The sequence below is a fragment of the Hemiscyllium ocellatum genome, chromosome 24 (assembly GCF_020745735.1).
Source record: "Hemiscyllium ocellatum isolate sHemOce1 chromosome 24, sHemOce1.pat.X.cur, whole genome shotgun sequence".
In the NCBI taxonomy this organism is placed as follows: Eukaryota; Metazoa; Chordata; class Chondrichthyes; order Orectolobiformes; family Hemiscylliidae; genus Hemiscyllium; species Hemiscyllium ocellatum.
In genome coordinates this window covers 42,492,961-42,514,839 of record NC_083424.1, presented here as the reverse complement: position 1 = coordinate 42,514,839, position 21,879 = coordinate 42,492,961, and the positions used below count along the sequence as shown (strand labels likewise).

The 21,879-nt window shown below is 42.8% G+C and overlaps 1 protein-coding gene across 2 annotated transcripts in view; it reads right to left on the bottom strand.

Moving 5' to 3' along the window:
- znrf3 (zinc and ring finger 3) overlaps nt 1-21,879 on the bottom strand; it is a 238,784-nt gene that overhangs the window by 32,971 nt on the left and 183,934 nt on the right. For both annotated transcript variants that reach the window (XM_060844037.1, XM_060844038.1), the window contains exons 3-4: nt 20,718-20,792; nt 6,952-7,083 (exon numbers count right to left, since the gene is read on the bottom strand). In XM_060844037.1, the coding sequence (XP_060700020.1) occupies nt 6,952-7,083; nt 20,718-20,792 (207 nt within the window). The remainder of the gene's footprint in view (nt 1-6,951; nt 7,084-20,717; nt 20,793-21,879) is intronic.

Below are 21,879 nucleotides of genomic sequence, written 5' to 3'. Positions count from 1 at the left end.
AGTGCAGCAGGTCAGGCAGCATCCAAGGAGCAGGAGAATCGATGTTTCGGGCATGAGCCCTTCTTCAGGAATGAGGAAACCTTCTTCAGCCATGAGGAAAATGGGGGTGTATCAATCAAAGAACTGTGCTATTGTTGTCTAAACATATCTGCAGTATTGGGGTCAGGAATTATGATGAGATCTAGGCACTACAATTAATGAAGAATATATCATACCTCACAACAGGTCTATTATCCATTTCCTGGAACGAGAGGCATTTTATACAGCAGGCTGCATGAACTTTAGTTGCGTTCCCTTACATATAGGAAAAGTGAGGGATGACCTGATCAAGGTGTTTTAAGTGGATTTGGCATGGTAAGTATAGAAAAACTACTTCCTCTAATGGGGAAAAAAATAAGAAGCTGGACTGGGGTTCATACACAATACAAGCATTAGGAAGGACAGAAATTAGGAAGGACTTTTTCACACTACTAAAGGCTTGAGGAAATCTGGAATTGTCTCCACCAAATGTTGTTCAGATAACTGGACATTTCAAGACTAAGATCATTAGATTTTCTTTGGTAAGGGCGTCAAAGTACAACAAACCAATGTAGTAAACTGGACTAAGTTGCAAACCAGCCATAATTGAACTGAGTGGTGCAGACCCAAGAGACTGATCGACTTCCTTTCATTCCCATTTGCCTCCGGTCTGTGAAAATCAGCATCACAATATGCAGACAAGTTGTTGTGTGAGAGACCCTGAATGTAAAGTGTTAAATTCACATTATCATAACCCCTCTCTCTACACAGCTCCATTCCATTTTACCCCTAACCTTGCATTTTAATACAACTATAAGGTGTATTATGTATTTGAGCTGTTACCACAGGCTCTCTCGTTACAAAATATGGCTTATCCATACAATGGGCACTAACTACAATGAATTATTAGATTTTGCTCAGATAAAAGCTTCAGCTCTTTTTTGTGAGAAAGACTAAAGTTAAAAGCTAACAATTAGCCTTCTTATGTGAACATATTGTTTCGCTTTCCAGTCATTTTACTTTTAATGTGCATTTATAGATATAAATTCTACATGACTATTAAATGGAGCTTGTTTAAAATAACATGTATTAACTCTCAATGAAGCTAGACTGGGGCAATCTCTATATATATGAGAACTGTAGAATATCCTTTGGTTTCGTTTAAACAAAATTTTCTTGACAATTGGGAAGTGCAGGTCACAGTGGGGAAATGATGTACAATGAACAAATAAATAGGTTAGATCCTTGCTCCACATTGCATTGGGTAAATTAAATCGGGACAGTGGTACAGATTGATATATCAGCACTAGGCCAGGGATGAGAGTGGGATTTTAGCCTGGGTTTCCACAGCTAGTCACTGTCTGGTAACTCCCAGCAGGTCAGTAGGATTGCAAGGACACTGGGCAGGAATTGCAAGGGGCCTTGCAATCTTTGAAGTACCTGCCAGTGCTGACAGATAAAGGAATGGACACTTGTTGAGATACCAGCTGCGAACTGAACCCCAGCCCAAACCACTTGAATAAGAAGGACTAAATTGGAGCAGGATAAAATAATTTTTATAAATGTTGAACCCCGGTGACTACAAGTCCTTGGGTTCTGATGCTTGATGAATTCCTTGTTTTTGCAAAGCGCAAAAAGTTCTTGGTTTCCCATAATGTTGGGAATTTCATTGAGAGCTGAAAATGTGTTGCTGGAAAAGTGCAGCAGGTCAGGGCAGCATCCAAGGAGCAGGAGAATCGACGTTTCAGGCATGAGCCCTTCTTCAGGATTTCATTGAGGCGCCATTTCAGATATTGATATTTTGTTGAATATGTCCCAGTGCTACATAATCCCTACAATGTGGAAAGACACCATTTGGTCTATCAAATCTGCTCTAACCGTCTGAAGAGCGTCCCACCCAGACACCCCCCACCTCATCCTTGTAACCCCACACTGTTCCCTGGGTAACACACCTAGCGTGCACATCCCTGGACATTACGGACAATTTAGCACGACCATCCAACTGCACATCTTTGGACTGTGGGAGGAAACTCGCTCAGCCATGGGGAGAATGTGAAAACTCCACACAGACAGTCGCCCAAGGCAGGAATGGAATCCCAGTGCTGTGAGGGCGCAAGTGCTAACCACTGAGCCATCGTGTTGCCCTAAGGGAGGGACTTAAAGTAATTCGGGAAATTTGTATTTCCAAATTTAATACAATCCCACGTTTTACAAATCCCTTCCCACTGATGAACAATATGCATAGCGTCTATTAATTACAAGATGTGCTGCAGCTACTCACTAAGGCTTCTCTGACAGCACGTTCCAAACCAGCAATGCCTACCACTTAGATGGGCAACACATGAAATGAAACATCACCTGGAAGTTCCCTCTAAGGCACCCACCATTCTGACTTGGAATTGTATAGCTGTTCCTTCACTGCCACTATTTCAAGATCTTGGAATGCTTTTCCTAAACAGCATTGCCATGGTCCCTGTAATCCGAGGAAAGCAGTAATTCCAGTCTCAGCTCACCATCACCTTCTTCAGGACAGTTAGGGTTGACGTCCTAGCCAGCAACACCCAAATCCCATAAATTAATAGACAATATTTTCCACATCCATTGACTTTATGAAGCAGACTGTGAAATGAATACAGTTTTCACTTCATTACACTGATTGTTTGCATAATTCCAAAAGAAAAGCATTGGGGTTAGTTATCTAACCACTGAGAATAGTAGCTATAAAACTATAACATAAAAGAAGTCAAAGGAAGTGAAGGCATTCTTGGGGACAAAAAAGTGTTTAGGATGAAGCACTGTTGCAAAACAGGACCCAAGCAATTAAAAAGAATGAGCTTAATGAAGAGCTACTCTTTTAACTTCAGAAGACACCCGTCATAGTTCACACCTCGCCTGGTGAGAAGGTTAGGCGTGCTTGCTCTTCCATTTTGATTAGCTACAGGCTGCTTATGGAACCAATTAATCTGGTAAAACTTAAATACACTTGGTGATGAAATGGGATCAGTTTAGAAATCTGTCAGTTGCCAGCTGGTACTTATTAAACAAGGCCACCCAGCAACAAGAGATCACGGTGGGAAGCCTGAAATCGAGGAACATGGAATTTCCGCCCCTCACTGAGAAGAGGTCTCATCCTCAAGAGCTCATCAGCAATCTAATTGGCCAACAGCTCTAGCAGTCTCAGCAGCGCCAGAACATGGCAGTGGCCATTGCTGGGACTGCAATCAGGCTCTTCTTAGATGAAGACAAACTGTGGGCGCCTGAACCCAAAGAAATCCCAGCTGCTGGAATGGAAAGGGAAAATGGATTTTGGTGAGATAGTGGTAAAGAGTAAAGGGAGTAACACTGCCACCTTTTAACCAGGACATGGAGAAAAAGTCTACTGAGATCTGCCTTCCTGTCCACATCGACTATGTTAAGCCATTGGAAGAGAGATATTTGGGTCAGTTAGTTGGCTAACAAGCTCAATTGGCCATTAATTATCTTTTTAAAATGCCAAGTCGCTGGCAATTTCATTCATCCTCTCCCCTATTGGCTTGTGGGATACAAATCAGATGCTGGGCAAAATGGCAGTCGGCTTGTCTTTGTTTTGCCTTTACACCACTATTTTACATCTTCCTGCCTAACCGAACACAGACACAGCAGAGCCAATCCATAAGGTCGAGCCCCCCCAAGGGAAACGATCCCAGTTTTGCTTCCTGAGGACTTGCTCCACATTCCTTGGCATTCTGCCAACCCAAAAAAAATTTCTCGCTAATGCTTTAGATTAGATTACTTACCAGTGTGGAAACAGGCCCTTCGGCCCAACAAGTCCACACCGACCCGCCGAAGCACAACCCACCCATATCCTTACCTTTACCCCTTCATCTAACACTACGGGCAATTTAGCATGGCCAATTCACCTAATCCGCACATTTTTGGACATTACGTTGGAAGTCTAGAGATGGTGGCAATTATTGGTCATGTTAAAATGTGTTCAAAGTTCTCAAACCAGAGTTCAATTTTCAAAGTCAAGAATACTAATATTGTCATTACTCCCCACCAAACCCCAGCCACCCTGCCCTGGCCAGTCAGGTATTATCCAGGTTAGATGTAAAACAATACTTCCTTGCTCCATCTCAATGTTGTATCTCAATTCAAATCTCAGGACAGCATCGTGTGAGACACTTTTATTCTTACACCAGTCATCTTTGTGAATGCCTTTGGATTGTCAGTAGCTTTTTACGCAGAGCTCAGCTTCCTCAGAGGGTTAATGCCTCTCTTGTTTTTGGACTCAACCCATTCAACTTGTCTTACTTCTCATCTGGAAAGGCATTAAGGGGAAGAGGGCGCTCCATTAAAAATCTGGTCTCAAAATGAAAAGTACAGCGTTCTCATGCACGATGCTTCTGAACCCCTCGAAATAACCATCCGTGAAGTGCTGCCTACAATTTTCCTTTGGAGGGCAGCATTTCTGCTCCATTTTATTGAATTGTGTTATTTGCAATTCATGAGCTACAGCCTTGGATAAAGCTTGGAATATGACAGAAGTCTATTTTGCCGGACCGTTAGAAGTGGCTGAGATAGAGCTGCAAACTAATAAGTGTTTTTTTTAAAAAATGTAGATCGGATCTATCAATATAAAAGAGACCTAAGGCGCAACTTTTTCACAAGAAAGTGATACATGTATGGAATGAGCTGCCAGAGGAAGTGGTGGAGGCTGGTACAATTGCAACATTTAAAAGGCATCTGGATGGATATATGAATAGGAAGGGTTTGGAGGGATATGGGCTGGGTGCTGGCAGGTGGAACTAGATTGGATTGGGATATCGTGTCGGCATGGACGAGATGGACCGAAGGGTATGTTTCTGTGCTGTACATTTCTATGACTCTAAGTACATTTCACCAGCTGGAACTGACTGTTTCATATCTCAGGAGAGAGATGAAATCTTGACATCTCACTACTTCAGTTGATTAAACAAGTTTAAGCCATATACATAAATTACATTATGAAAAACCAAAATGCCGCCACACTTATTCTTTTACAGCTGTGATTAGAAAGGGCCCTGCTTGCAGCCTGCAGCTATTTGGTGGGTCCAGCGCTACTAACCAGAGAAAATATTCTTTTGATCATTAATTCAACTTATCAATCAAGACAGGCAGTACAGCCTGTGGCGAAACAGTACCTAGGGCAAGGCGAGAGCCTCAGTAGCACACGGGAGAAATCAAACCACTTCATGAAGAAATATATATTTTCAAACCTCCCACTTTCCATTTCAGAAAAAAAAGGTGAAATTATCCCTTCTGTGGAAAAAGTGAAAAACATCTCCCTGATGAAAGGAAAAGCATAAAGTGTAGTAATCCAAACCGAAAGAATTTTTGTTTTCAAAAGTCAAATAGAATGGAGCCAAAAGACCATTATTGAGGAAAGCAAGCTAGGAGCTCAATGTGACAGCCATCGGCAAACTTGGAATCACAAAAGGCATGAAATTAAATCTGAGTAAAAGTTTTCTTACACATGCACTGAGTTATAAATAACTCACAATAGAAACGGGTAAGATTAATGAGCTGTCATCGCTCATAAATTGAGGGTGTTAGCTGAAAATCTGAAGAACTGATTCTCTTACCTCATGTGTTTAATGTGCTCTGTAAGGTTCCAATATGATGAAGGAATTCAATTCAAAGTGGAACATACTTGCTCAGTACTCAATAATCTACATTTTTATCCCACATTCCTTACAGCTCCCTCCCCTTCACCCCACCCCTCACTGTTTCTCTGTGTACCTTTCTATAGAATTTGGCTCCACACTTTCATCCTTGGCTTCAGAAATATTCACCTTTCATGATGAAACTTGAGCAAAGATTAAATGTTGATCCCCAGCTATTTGTTTGAAGAAAAGAATGTTCCAATTATGGGACCCACTCCAGAGCAAAAAAGCTGACCAGAACTCTGATTATCTTTCATCGGTCACATTCCTGGGTATTCCTGGTGAATTCCCTTTGCATATTTTTGCACTGCTCTTCCCTGACTCAATCATTCAAGGAAGCAACTCAGTATTGGAAATCATCCTGGTATATTTGTCATCTAATCTCTTGGGACACTTGAAACCCTTGGTTGGAGGTGGTGTTAAAGAACTGGATCACCATGTACAGAAACACACTATAGTGCTCTGAGTAGGCAGCCATCTCCAGAATCTAAGCCATTGAAATGAAATATAAGACGAGTTGAGACTTATCAAGTCACCCAAAGTCATCACCAGTGCCTACCATTTAATTAATGCTCTAGATGTCACCGAAATCCACAGTATCACACATCTGTGAGAGGATTTTAAGAATCTGGTGCTAAAGTGTGGTGCTGAGGTTGGCTTTGGAAGGGGGCTAAGATTTATGCCTGTGATCAGCTGCAGATTCAAATGCTGTGGAGGTGCTGAAGTTGGACTGGAATGGACAAAATCAGAAGTCACACAACACCAGGTTATAGTTCAATAGATTTATTTGAAATCACAAGCTTTTGCAGCGCTGCTCCTTCACCAGTTGATGAAAGAGCTGTGCTCTGAATGCTTGTGATTTCAAAGAAATCTATTGGACCATAACTTGATGTTGTGCGACTTCTGATTTTATTCAAATTGAAGCTGTGAGAATGGGTTATGACCCTGCAGTACTCGGGTAGAATTTTCTTTGAGTGATGAAATAGATTGGGCAGAGGTCGATGATGGGGCAAATTGCGCATGCTCATTGGAAATAGCAGACCTGACAGTCTGAACACCTTTTTACTTCCTACCAACCAATGAGCACATTGATGGATACAATAATGCAAAACACAAATTGCAGTTACGAAACAGTACTCAGCTGGATTTAGAAATTATTTGCACGGGCTCTCTGCATCCAGAGAGGTCCTTGTTCAAATTCAGGTAAAATTGAACTGGACGGAAAGTCTGATGCTTTGTTTCTCCCTACCCGAGGCGGTCGATGTTGGATTCGTGCTCGCGCCACTTTCTGCTTGTTAACGATGTTCATTAATCTCACTGCATCGACACCTTTGACATAAACCACTGGCCGTTTCAGTGGATCCTCGGAGCCTTGATTCAACTGCAAAATGAGAAAACAACACAGCAGACATAGAATGAGACAGGATCTACAGTGCAGGAAGAGGCCCTATGGGCTCCCTATGTAAGTCCATCCCTACCACTGACTTCATGGGGCTCTGTTTCCCCATCACCGAGAATGAGATGTGTAACCGTGACAGAGTGGGCCTGCCCACCATCTTTGGATTTGATTTATTGTTATTGTCGCATGTACCAAGGTACAGTGAAATGTTTTGTTCTGTGTGCAGTATAGGCCAATCACAACATACAAAGCGCATTAGGGTAATAGAACAGAGTGAGGAACACAGCTGCGGAGAAAGTGCACAAACGGTGAAGTGAACATTAAATTTGAAATTTGAGAGGTTCATTCAGAAGTCTGATAACAGCGGGGAAGAAGCTGTTCTTGAATCTGTTGGTCCATGTGTTTACACTTTTGTAAAAGGTTGGAAGAGATTATAACTGGGATGGAAGGGGTCTTTGATTACTTTGGTTGCCTTTTTCAGGCAGTGAGAAGTCAAAAAGTCCTAGAGTCATACAGCATGGAAACAGACCCTTTGGTCCAAATAGTCCCATGTTGAACACAATCCCAAACTAAACTAATCCCACCTGCCTGCTCCTGACCCATATCCTTCCACACCTTTCCTATTCATGTACATATCCAAATGTCCTTTAAACATTGTATTTGTACCCACATTCACCATTTCTGCAGGAAGTTCATTCCACATGCGAACCACCCAATGTGCTCAATAGATTTCTTTAAGAAAAACACAGCATTTTGTCTAACCTTTGGAAGAGTGAGTGGACTGAATGGGCCCGATAATCGTTTTTGGCTTGAAAGCCTCAATTCTCACTTCTGCACTTTTTCCCAGATGAGCTCAGATGTTTCAAGTGTCCTCAGTAACTGGGAGATGCCTAGCAGCCTATAACATTTAACATTCTTCTGTTGTACTAACAAACAGGTACGCATGCTGCAGTAGAATTTCGTGACAAGTCTGTATCTTATGATGTACAGGACAAACAGCAGGTTGTGGTGACACAGCAGTATGAATGTGTGATTCACAGAGTCAGCTTACTTGAATGTGAAACAAGTGCAGATGGAGTCAATGGATGGAGGTTGGCTTGCATGATGGACTGATAAATCTGTACCTGACAGCCCCATTAGATCCAGCCCGTTGTGTGCCCAGGGGCAAGAGATGCTCAAATTACTGGAGGGCTGTCCACACTGTTGCACAGAGGGACAGTGCATAGGGATGAGAGGGGCTGCTGAAGGACTTACAACAAATGTAATCTCATAACAACAAGACCCAACAGGTCTTCTTGGACATCTCAGGCTTTCAGATTATTCAGTGGAGTGCTACAATGTGTTTCATCAAGTTCTGCTTTCCACTATTATGATACAGCCATTAACTGGTTTCAAGCAAACAGATGAGAATCTCTTAAAAAGATTAACAAGCAGAGAATTTCAGAAACGTTTTCAAATACACTCAAACAAACAGGCATACTAACAGGGCGAAAGTGAGCTCTGCAGATGCTGGAGATCAGAGCCAAGAGTGGGGAGCTGGAAAAGCACAGCAGATCAGGCAACATCTGAGGAGCAGGAGAGTCAGCGTTTCGGGCATAAGCCCTTCATCAGGATCATGCCTGAAACATTGATTCTCCTGCTCCTCGGATGCTGCCTGACCTGCTGTGTTTTTCCAGTGCCACACTCTCGAGACGGACTAACAGTCATCATGTTTGACGTTATAGCTTATTGCCTGAAAGACTGATTCACTGTTTGTGCCGAGAAGATTTGGTTTACGTTTTTGCTGCTAACTGAGAAGATCGACTGTTCCGTGGTCTCCAACACCCCACGCTGCCTGCCTCTTCCTCCCTGCTAAAAGCCGAGTTAAGTCACAGAGGCTGGAAGCTTGTCCCTCAGTCCTAAAATCAATGAGTGCCTGGAAAACCAGTGTAGAGCCACAAGTTGCGTGCATCCCGATCAATGCAAAGAAACCAAGCAGAAGGATGCGAGTCATAGGCAGCTGTCAGCGCCAAGGCAAAGCCTTCAAAGCGAGAAGCGGGGGCTGAGAAGGTCCAGGAGCAGGCAGGATGCCATGGTGAGGCTGGTGTTTTGTCAATACCACCTCGTGTGGGTGAAGTGTTGAGGCGGTTGGTGCTCTGGAAGCCGGCAGGCCTTCTGTTTAGTAGGTGCAGTGGCACAATGGCTGAGGCAGGGATCCAATGAGCTACAGCACCCAGGTACCCACTCTGCCATAGCCACTGGGATTTTGCTCTGTTTCGCTTCTTGGTGGAGGACAGAGCATTGGAAGGAGATAGAAAAAGCAAAAGTTGCGGCTTTAACAAGATGCAAATGCATGGAAATAAGGCACTTCCCACGCAAGGGCAAGGTTCTCAGTCATTATTTAAGGCTTGAGATGGAAAAAAATAATCCAGGAATTTTAAACAATCCATTTACTCGCACCTTACTCTCATCTTTCTTACCCTGACTCCCACCATAGCAGAGAGAGGTAATGCCATCTTTGAAATCTTAGCATATGGATGGGACCTAAGGGACAACTTTTTCATGCAGAGGGCGGTGTGTGTATGGAATCAGCTGCCAGAGGAAGTGATGGAGGCTGGTACATTTACAACATTTAAAAGGCATCTGAATGGGTATATGAATAGGAATAATTTAGAGAGATATGGGCCAAGCGCTGGCAAATGGGACTACATTAATTTAGAATATCTGGTCAGCATGATGATTTATACCGAAAGGGCTGTTTCTGTGCTGTACGTATCTATGATTGCTTTGCATTTATCATTGGAAAATTTTTTAAAACTCTTGAAAAAGTGGTCAGTTTCTATGGTGATTATGACAATAAATTTAATATTCCATTCGTATACAGCCACACAATTGAGTTATACAAGGAAGACAAAACCACATCGATGTTGCCTGGCTAAAGTAGACTGAGAACAAAGATTTTATGGTGGGTTAGTTGAAGAGCAGTGGAGGAACTTTCAAAGAAATTTTTCACAGTGCTCGTAAAAAGTATATTCCAGTGAAAAGGAAGGACTGTAAAAAGAGGGGTAATTTGCCATTGGAGTCTGAGGAAATAAGGCAGACTATGAAACTGAAAGAGAGGGCATACAAAGTGGCCAAAAACAACATGAAACTAGAAGACTGGGAAAACTTTAAAGGTCAACAGAAAGTCACAACTAAAGAGCTATAAAGAAAAGTAAGATGGAGTATGAAAAAATAACTAGCGCAGAATATAAAGACAGATAGCAAACGTTTCTATAAATATATAAAATGAAAAAGTGTGGCTAAAATAAACGTTGGTCCTTTAGAGGATGAGAAGGGGCATTTAGTTTTGGGATATGATGAAATGGTTGAGGCTTTGAACAGGTATTTTGTATCAGTCTTCACAGTGGAAGACACTAATAACATGCCAGTAAGTGACAGAGAGACGAAGGTAGGTGAAGATCTCGAAGCAATCATTATCACGGAAGAGGTAGCGTTGGGCAAGCTCAATGAGCTAAGGATAGATGAGCCTCTTGGCCCTGATGGAATACATCCCAGGGTTCATATGTTCTCTGTCTCCTTTCATTAGTACTGAATGAAATAAAGCAGTTATTGGGTACACAGTGCTCATGTCCCTTTGTAGTTCAGTCTCCAGTATATGGAAATGGTTTAATGATGTTAGCAGCTTATACAAATCATTTGTATTACTACCAATGCTCTATATCAGGAGCTCCCAAAAATGCAACTTCCAAACTGGCGACAGGAAGCTAAATTATCACTTGCCATCTGTCCATTTGCAGTGCAAACATAAAACTTGCTGGACAAAAACGTACCACTATCCATCCAGTTTGGGTTTACTACCTAGTGATTGCATGACACAATGGTTGTTAACTAATTCAATTCATCTCCATCAGGCTCAGTCCTGACATTGAACAGAAAGACTTCACTAGTTTCCAAATCTCCCCTCCCCCCACCTCATCCCAGGTGCAACCTTCCAACTCAACACCACCCCCTTGACCTGTCCAACTTGTCCATTTTCCTTCCACCTGCTATCTGCTCCACCTTCCCCATTGACCTATCACCACCACCTTGCACCTGCATCCACTTATTGCCTTCCCAACTACAGTTCCCTCCAGCCCCACCTCCACCCTCTATTTATCTCTCAGCACCCACCCACCACCACCACCACCACATTCTAGATGAAAGGCTTATGCCCAAAACATTGACTCTCCTGTTTCTTGGATGCTGCCTGACCTGCTGTGCTTTTCCAGCACCACACTTTTTGACTCTGACTCTCCAGGACCTGCAGTCCTCACTTTCTCCTAGTTTCTACGGCTGCTAAAGTCATGCCGAGGTGGCCACGGTGGAGTCCTGTGCTAAAGCACGGGTTCAGACCTCATTTACAGAAGATGACAGATTGGCACAGCAGCCTAACCCTCTGCTAGGAGCAACTACCCAGAGATTTGGTAAACTGGCCATCTAGCACTCAGGTGGACAACTCCTCATGTAACACCCATTCCCAAAAGAGCCCAGTTGACCCGAGTAATCAAATCATTGCTAAGCATAACTTAAAAGAATAACACGTTTCCTGGTGCATTTGCCACTGGATGTTCAATGAGTAGTTTTGAAAGTCATCAAAAAAAACTTAATATTAAGACTTCACGAACATGCAACTGATTCCAGTAATTCTCTTCTGATGGCTTCTTCTGAAAAAAGCATACATTGTGCCACTCCACGTTTTGTCATCTAATAGAGGAGTCATCAGGAATAAGAGAATACTTGGTGGTGGTTATCTCAATGGGGCAGGCCACTGGTGTGCAGTGGGAATGGAAGGAGGGCACAGTGAGGCAGAATTGCACTTGCTGCTAAAGGAGACAGGGGACAATAGGGAGCAGGGGAAAAGGAAACTCTTTCCTCCAACGATGGGTGCAGGATAGCCAAACTCGTGCAAACAAAATCCTGTATGCCCTTCCCCTCAGACCTGGAGGCATCAGAAAACTTGTTATATTGAGTCTGCCACACTTTTAGTGGGTGGGCAGAGCCCACGTTCACAACTGGATGGATGAAAATTGCCTGGAGGTTTCTGTTTTCACACTCCAAGCAAGTTTTAATGATAGCAATCAGTGACGAGGACCACGTTTGGCTGGAAAATTCAGTCTTCTAAACAGGCTAATATTCGGAGCACACAGAACCCAGTTTACTGCCCATTCGCACTTCTTCGCCAAAGTAACTCACCAGGACTCCTGCACATGGCAGGCAGAGACACCTCCATCCCACCCCCAAAACAGTCCTGGCAAGATCTTTTGGAAACTACATCCCTTGCTAGTGTTAAAAAATCAGCTTAGCTTTTGCATCTTTGAAAAGCGTTTCATCTACGGATTACACTGAATCTACAGCAGTAGATTGATCAGTACAAGCAGCCTGGGCTACCATTTATGTTCATCCATCTCTGTCTGTCCAACCCCATTGGCATATACTCCAGCTCCTCCCTTACGTGTTTTAGCTTCCCCTAAATACACCTGATGGAGAGACCTTCCATTTTGTGATACGGCCTGTTAGTTAAAACATTCTGACGGTGAAATTGTTGTGAACACAGAACTTTTCTCATACCTGGCTGACAACAATGGGAAAGAAAAGCAAGTGGGTGTACAATGATTCCGCAGTCCCCTGGTGTTCAGACAATTGCAAGAAAGAAAGGCCACTAACAGAAAAAGGTGCTTGGGTCATTTAATCAATTATGGCTTTCAAGTTTCAAGATTGCTGCACCCAATAAATACCAATGTCTAATTTTCAAGTCAATGCTCCACAGCTATACACAGCAAAACAGTACCTTTCAAAGTTTGTCCGACTGTGACCATACTTAGAGGTTTGGGGTTGTCACAACCGTGCCCCCCCCCCCAACCCCACCCCTGAGTGAATGGCAGAGGCAGGAGAACCTCTTTGACACATGAGTGGGCGTAGGGTCAGCTTTGGAACTTGTGACCCCAACCTTTCAGCTCACAACCTCATGTGGGGTCCCCATCTTCAACTTTGGGAAACCCTGCACTGGAATATCTTTGCAATTTGGATGAGTGAGAGATCCAGCAGATCACATATTTCCAGAACAGAACCAGGTTAGGAAAACACATGCAGGTATGAATCAGTGGAGACAATTGTGACATATCTACCAATCCTATTGCGCAGAAGGTAATAGATTCCAGAGCAATAATATAAATTATGTTGAGACATGTTTGTGCATAGTTACTGTATCCACTATAATCCTTAGGCAAGGGAGGATTGTTCGCTTGTCCCAAAAGGTTTGCCAGCAGTTTTCATGATAAGTCTACCCTTCAATGAGCAGCTTGGTGCATCCTGATCCTCCTCAGTCTGGTTGTCTCCAAGCAAGAAGAGAGTGAGGCCAATATTCACTGGTATTACATAAAAACCAGTGAACATTGCACTGGTATGCCAGTGAATACCTGGCATAAGTAGACACTGAAAATGGCATTTGCTTGTTATCCACAGAAAAATGGCACTTCACAACTGCCAGGCTTCAGACAGATGGCTACAGAACATTCCGGACCCATAAAATACTCAGCCCCTTTGCTAACCCATGCAAGGTCTAACATCCCAGATGCTCCCTCCCTTGTCATGAGTCCTTTCCACATGTCTTATCCACCTTAACACTCCTGTTAGAATAACAGTCAACTGAACAGTTTAAATACACAAGTCCTTACACAGTATAAACTCGATACCTAAACAGCTCCTTATAGCTGGCCTCTGGATAATCCATGGCAGCGGAGCTCCATTATCCATTAACCCCTTAAATCATTCCAATACGGAAAGACCAAATCAGTTTCACAAAGGGAGGCTAACTCTAGGAGATCCTGTGTGAACGGACTTCAATTCCAGCAACAGTATTTCTTTGCTGACCAGTATGTTAGCATAGCAACAAAATCAATGAGCCTTATCTATCGCTTCCTTTTCCAAGAAGCTGAAAGCACTTTTCAGATCAGTAACATCAAAGAAGCTGGAGTTAATGATAGTTCTCAGGCTTAGCTATAAATCTTGCATTAATTTTCAACTGCTCATTGTAATTTAGCCCTGGGTCTTCGACTAGTTCAAACTGTTCCCTTCAACATTTACCATTCCTGCCCAGACAGCGATACCAGTGTTTACCTGGAGGGGTGGAGGTCTTTTAAACATTGTTGACTGCCTTTCTAAGACCCAGAGTGCACAGAGGAACATGCAGGCAGCGGGGGTATTTTTTCATAAGACCTATGCATTCCAGGTGCAAAGATGTTGTGGTGGCCTGAAGGGGGTATCTGAGAGACAAGTGTTGTGCTTGATGTTTGAAACAAAAAATTATTTTGAGACAGACAGGATAGACTGATCTAGCCTCTTTTCAGTCATGCAACTTCCAATTTAATATCTTAGGAAATAGCAAAGAGAAAGTCTTGTAAATGTAATGGGTGCGTGCTCTCTGGTACATTTGTTTTCAGAGCAGACAAGAACTTTCAAAGTTGAAGCTTCTCTGCTGGCTCATACTGGGGCCAGGAAAAGTCCCTGGGCTTGTTGGCAATTGGTCCTGGTGCCATAGACTGGAGAGGGGAAATCTCAGTGAAGGCGCTCTCCCAGTTCCCCATCTTCTCGGCTGTGCTGATAAGCACCAAATGTCGATCATAGGTAAGGACTGTGCCTGAGAAGCCATTTCCAACGTTCAGCTGGGATGTCACCAACTCACTGCCCATGGGTAAGCTCACTGGGTGCCATTGAAAGTGAGCTACCAAGGATGGACCAGCTCCTGGAGACTGTACCTTTGCATCAGCCTGTTTTAGAAGAGGTGCAGAGACAATTAGTGGTGATCGGATGCTCTTCAGAGAGGGGCTGAATAGCCTGCTTCCACACTGGAGGGATTCCGCACTCTGACTTTTCTTTTATTCTTCAGTGGGATGAGGGGTCAAGCCCAGCATTTTCACTGTCCATCTCGACCTGCCCTTGAGGAGGTGGCAATGAGCTGCTTTCACCAAAACAATGGCGGCCCTGAGCTCCACTCAGGATGAGTGATTTTCAACAAATACAGTTCCGGTTTGGGAGCTCACTGAACGCAGGGATAGACAGACAGACATGCTCCTGTTTATCACAGAGCAGCAAGGAAAGAATACTTCTAACAAGGAATACTAAAGGAAAAAGGAAGACTTTCCTTAGAGTTAATGGAATATTACTAAAACATAGTCAGTGTCATAATGGAAGGAACGCAGCAGCAAATTTGCACGCTGTCAGCCCGCAACCAATGTGATGCAGACTGGAATTATTTGTTTACAGATAAGAGTTTGGGGAATAAATATCCTGGACAAATGAGAATTCCCTTACTCTTGTTTTTGAATAATTTGGGTATTTCATGCCCACCAATGGAGCAGAGGGAGCTTTGGGTTAACATCTCAACCGAAGCTTCAACTGTGTCGCATTCCCTCAGCACTACACCGGATTACAGCCTGGGATCTTGACGAGGTTTCAGGGATCTTGCCTGCCAGCTAGAGAGCTGGCAAAAACCTGCACTCCCTCCTTTTGGGACGAACTACCTGCATCTCAAGCCAATGAGACAGTGGTGAGGCCACCACAGGCACCTTGAATCAAGATGCTGGGAGCGGAAGTCTCTGCGAACCAATCAAGGGCTGGACCATCTTCTACTATAACGGCACTACAAGCCTTTAATGGAGGCACACCCTCCTTGCCTCTCGCCCCCTAGAGGTGACAAGCTGGTCTCACAGTTTCAGTTTTTGTGCTGCGAAAGGCTCACCCCTGCAGCTGGGTTAACTCCAGCGTGGGCTCATTAAATGGCAAGAAGGTCAACCATAGACTGCCCTGCCCAGAATGTCCTGCTGGAAGGTAAAGAATTGGGATACTCCCATCATCCTGCCAAATTATACACCCATCTCACCTCCATGCTCAGCACCAGCAAGAATATTCTGTCCGAAATGCTCAGGTATCTGGCGTGGAGCTAAAAGTTTCTGATATAGAGCCACACACTGAGCCAAGGCTGACATGACTGAAAATCACTGTCAATCAGGTTTAAAGAGAAAGCTGGCTTGATGTGCTAAGATTCAGTGCAATTTAACTGGCCTGGTTTACCAAGCGACTCATTAAAAGAGGAAAAACTACATTCCTTGCTCCTGACTGATGTAGCTTATGAGAGAATTCTTGCTCCAACCGAAAATACGTCAAAGACATCGGTAAAGGGGTGAATAAACAAGGGTGAATTTGGATCAAAAATTCAAGTTTGAAATGCCCGGCAGTTGGCTCCACTGATATTAAAGGAAATGCAAATAGAATTACATTGATCTCTCCAGCATCGGCTCTACAGTATATCTACACGTGAAGACCTCCTGTGAATATGTTACTTTAAGGGGTTGCAATAAACAAAGTATGAAAGGGATAGGGTTCAAGCAATAACTATAATAGGATAGGGATAGTGTTACAACACTTCATAGAAGGGGTTCATTTTATAGATTTGTAGAAATAATGCATATTTATATAGAAATATATATTTAGAACACATTTGGGTCCTTAATATATAGTTTACAGCAAATACATTCCTTTTCAAATGCAAAACTAGGCAAGTTCAGAAATGCCATCTGAATTCAATGATCAAACTGGGGCTTTAAACCCATCCATCATTGTAGTTTTTTTAAAGAAAACATCGGTGACTGCACTTGTGCATCTTTAATAGATCTGTTCCCTGAAAATACTCTGCAGATATGATCTCCTGCTGAGGCCTATCTTCCTCTCCTTCACCTTGCACTTCCAGCATCTTGTCTTGCTCAGTGCGACCTCTACACATCCTCCCATGCTCAATTCAACAGGGCCACACACGGTGAGGAGCGACCGGTTTGTAAGAAACACGGAGATCAGCACGGAGTCCTTTAGCACTGAGCACATGGGCTCCCTGTGTGGCTTTCTAACTTGACTCGCACCGAATGAGAGTTGTCACAAAATGTAAACATTGCTTTTCAGCATTTGTTGCCACAGACCAGAACGAGGCTATTGCTCTGTATTTGTCCTAGTCTCCCTGCTCAACTTTCCTCCTTCAGGTATTTATAGAATTTCTCTTCGAAGATGAAGATTTAATCTGCTTCCACTGACTTTAGTCTCCCTGCTCAACTCCCTCCAAAACTTTCCTCCTTCAGGAATTTATAGAATTTCTCTTCGAAGATGAAGATTTAATCTGTTTCCACCTGGCTTTTCAAGCAGCACTTTCCAAATCCCGACCGCTCAGTAAGTAAGCTTTCTCTCCTCTCACTTTCAATCAGAGTCCTCTGGTACAATAGAGGAATTGGAAACAGTTTCTATTTACACCAGCTCAACTCGCACTGTGTAAAGTAGGATTCGAACCAGCCCAACACTAAACCAATACAAGCCCCGACAAGTTGTAAAGTTGGATGAGGCGGCAGAACAGATGACAGAAGGCAGGAGTTCGGAAATCCACTAAAATCACAACAAAAGTAAAGGAATCGATATCAAAGAGTGGTGGAAATAATGGATAGCTCGTGCATTCTCACAGCGATGTGGAATATTCAAGTCAGAGGGGAGAAGCTTCTGACTTTCGCAGAGGAATGCCTTGGAGCCCCCATTGTCTGACTTGCTGCCCATTTAAACCCCTACATGGGTGGAGAACTGGGCACTGCAATTTTCTAACAATGCTTCTGGCATGTGACCAGACCTAACATGTCACATTAAGCAGGAGCCAAAACAGCTTTTACGTTGGTCTTGCTGTTAATGCGGAAACTAGGTGACTTGCCTACAAGCCCCTTGAATATGTTAACTCTGTAAAATCTGGCACTTCTCTCCTGAATTGTGGACTGTATGGATCTCTGGGAATCTATGGCTCCAGTTCCCTAAATTCCCAAAGTGTTTCAGTAAAGGTAAGATACAGATTAACCATGATCATATTGAAAGGCAGAACAGGCTTGAGGAGTCTAAGGGCCTTTGATTATTCCTTTAACCTTGTAATTATGCCTTTATTATTGCAGGCAAACTGAAGTACACGCTGAGGTGATGCATACTTTTGAATGTGCACCATTTCTTTGGATAAAAGGCCTTGAATAAAACCTATCCTCCTTTTACAATCCTTCAATATAGTTCTGCATTTTCAAAGACGCGTATGATTTTTATTTTATGTCAATAACAGAATTCTTTGACCATGGGGCCAGTCACAAGATAACAGGGGAGAGTGGGGTGACAGTGGAATTTAAAAGCCCCACAGGGGGGCACTGTAACAGTTGATTGACGCTTATCTGTTCCATAGGTTGTTGGGTCTTCAATGGTAACAGTAACTTGGGGGATGTACCTGTGTGTGTTTTATACTCTTGAGAATATCATTCCATGAAAAGAATAATACATGTTCTTACAAGGATGTGCTTAAATTGACGGGTGCTTTTAAAGGCTACAATGTTCCTGAAAACAGAGGTATGCTGAAAACAGGTTTGAAGATTGTAAGTTCCCACTTTCAGATCAGTAAAACAAGCTCTGCAATAATTAGCTTCCTTTCCCCTTTTGACGCCTTGCAGAACAACAGACTCCCATGTTTTCATTCTGTCCTTTGTGTACCACATAAAATAATCCGACACAATGGGTGCATACAGTACTTTCTATTTCAAAGCCAGCAATCAGGGTGTCTACCAGGACACACAACATTCTTAGATGTTACGCTAAACAAACTAACCTTGGCAATAAAGAAGCTAAAAATTGGCACTAGCTACAGCATAGCGACCTTCAGAGATGAAAACTAAATGTCCTTCGAACGTTCCAAACAGGCTAAGATGTCTGAAGGTGATTCTTTATAAACCAAGGCTTTTTACAAAATTACCCAAACACTTAAAAAGACAAAAACCTGTTCCTAATGATTTCATCGAAAAGCTGTTGAGACTAAAACAGTTAAACTATGAAGCCAGGTTACATAGGAGTCCTTTGAATGCAAAATGCAGGTGCAGTTATATATCAGAGACTCAGGCTGAGGCTCCTCATTTGATTCAAGGAGTTTATAAGATAGAGAGTTCAGAGACTCCAGAAGAAGGGATTACTCTTAACGACTGGAGCTAGGCTGTTCAAGGCTAAAGATTCCTGTTGAAGGGTTTTTGCTTGAAAAATTGATTTTCCTGCTCCTCGGATGCTGCCTGACCTGCTGTGCTTTTCCAGCACCACTCTGATCTAGACCCTGATTTCCAGCATCTGCAGTCCTCACTTTTGCCTGTTCAATGGTAAAGTCAGAAAATGCTTCAATATGCAAACGGTAGTGAAAATCTGTAACCCCATTTCCCCAAAATGCTACTAGTGCAATTCAGGATTTTTTAAAAAAATGTATTTTTGGGAGATTTTTCTGAGACAAAGTTATTGAGGGTTATGGGATGAAGTCAGGTAAACGGAGTTAAGATTCAGGTCACCATGACCTGACTGAATGTCAAGGCAGAAGTAAGTACTGCAAATGCTGGAGATTAGAGTCAAAGTTAGAGTGGTGCTGGAAAAGCACAGCAGGTCAGGCAACATCCGAGGGAAGGAAAATCGATGTTTCAGGCAAAAGCCCTTCATCAGGAATGTTGAGGCAGACTGGAGGCTCCTGGCCCTTAAAAATCAACAAAGTTACCAACTTGAACTCTAGCTTTTACTGCCTTGGTATTTGCCACCCATTTGGGGGTAGGAAATGTTCACAGGAAGTTTCTTGGGGAAGATGGGTTCAGTTTACATTGTTCCTCTACAGTCTCCTCCTCTCAGTGAGTTTTGCAGCTCCACACTTAAATATCTCAAAATCAAATACAACACAAATGATAAGAAAGGTATGAGAAAACACAAGAAATTGTGGGTTAAAATTAAATGTTGCACAAAGGTCAAAATCGTAGAGTTAGAGCAGAGCTTCTAGAATAACAAAGCAGAATGAAAAGTGGTTGAAGTATTACAAATTGGGTGCAAATCCCCCTGTATGAGTGGTGAAACATTTATGGTTAAACAGGCCAAATGTGACAAAGGGACAGTTGGCCTGTAATTTTCGATGATTCCATAAAATTCTTCCTCTGCTGGTTCTGGTAAAATCACACTGACATTCACATTAGGGGAAACGTTCTTATTGAAATATTTAAGATTCTTAGGAAACTTGACAGGGTGAATGTTAAAGAATGTTTCCTGTTGTGGAACAGACTTGTGGACAAATTTTAAAAATAAGGGGCCTTCCATTTAAAGAGGTGATGAGGACATTTCTTCACCTTCAGACGGTCATTAATCTTTGGAAGTCTTCTCCAGAGAATGATGGAGGCAAGATCATTGAATGTTCTCAAAGGTGAGTTAGGTAGCTTCCTGACTAACAAGTTTTGGGGTTGGGAGTATAATAAAGTCAGGCCACAATCAGAGCCGCCATGATCCTATCACATGACACAGCAGAGTAAAGGACCTGAATGGCCTCCGTCTAACTCCAAATAAGAATGCTTATTGAGAAATGAAAATGGACAGAGATGTAGAACGGGTTTCTGATTTGCTATTACCCACTTCACAATATCGCACAAAGTCTATGTTGACCGGAGCTATATGTTTGTTGTCGGTTTTCATTCTTAGCTCTAAATGGCAAGCCAAAGGCTATACGAGTCAGTCAACACTGAGAAACTATTGCATACCTGGTCAATGGCATCTGGGTTTTCAGATACATCGAAGATGACAGCTGTTGCACCTCTCTGGACTGCCCGTTTAGCCTGCAAAATCAAGAGCAAGATTCCTTAGTACAAAGAAAACAGTTTATTTGCATTAAACACATAAGCAATATTGCTTTCCCAAGCAAGACCCAGAAGTTAGTATTTCTTTTCTAGGCAAGATATGTCACTTTTCTGGGACTACAGTCTCAGCGGGTAAATAGTACTGCACCTTCCTACCTCCCATCTTTCCCAAGAGGTCCATACATAGATTCATTTTGATTTGCTTAGGTAGATTGTTGGGTGAAACGTGACATGATTTGTCACTGAAGTCACACAAAGTTTGACTATTTTAAATAGTCTGTAAATGCTGCTTACTGTCACTCTTGTATTACAGTAAGCAAAGCTAAGGGAGTGTTCTGCTGGCAGCTCTCCTGAATAGTACTTTGAAGCTGGGTGTCAAGAGGTACATGTTAGTGTAATAGGAGGTACTCTCCAATCCATCTTATCCCTCCTCCCTGGATACACAACACCCTGTGTTCAGTGCTTCCTACACAACCATGTTTACATTTCTGCATTTGCCAGCAGGCAGGAATGGAGAAATGAACATTAGGTAATCAAATGAATAATCCTTAGGCATGTGGCCCTCAACCATTTCTCCAACTTCCTCCATTACAGGCCAACGTTAGTTTCTGATGCCATGACAATGAATTGTCCTCTGATACATTGTCATCATTAGCCTATGTGTGTCAACAAGTTGTGTCGTTGAGGAAACCCAATCATTTCTTCATCCAACATTTACACAGATATGTCTTTGCTTGTTCACTAAAATTTCACATTTTGGCACGGTTCTGAGAAATGTGCCAAGCCCAAGCGTTGATTAATTTTCTTTACTCACTAGGCAGTAGGCAGGAGTGGAAACCCCTTCCTCACACTCCGTACCCACCTCTACCATTTTCCCTTCACAAGCAAAGGATGCGGTGGTCAATGTTGAGAGGTTTTGACCAATCAATTTAGCGATAGGTCCAATGTATGGAGCTCAACTCCACACCCCACATTGTGTTTGCAAAGGGACTATGGGAGGGAAAATCTCAAGGATCAGCATAGAAATACAGCCAAAGAATAAACCATCTGCTTGTGACATCTTTTG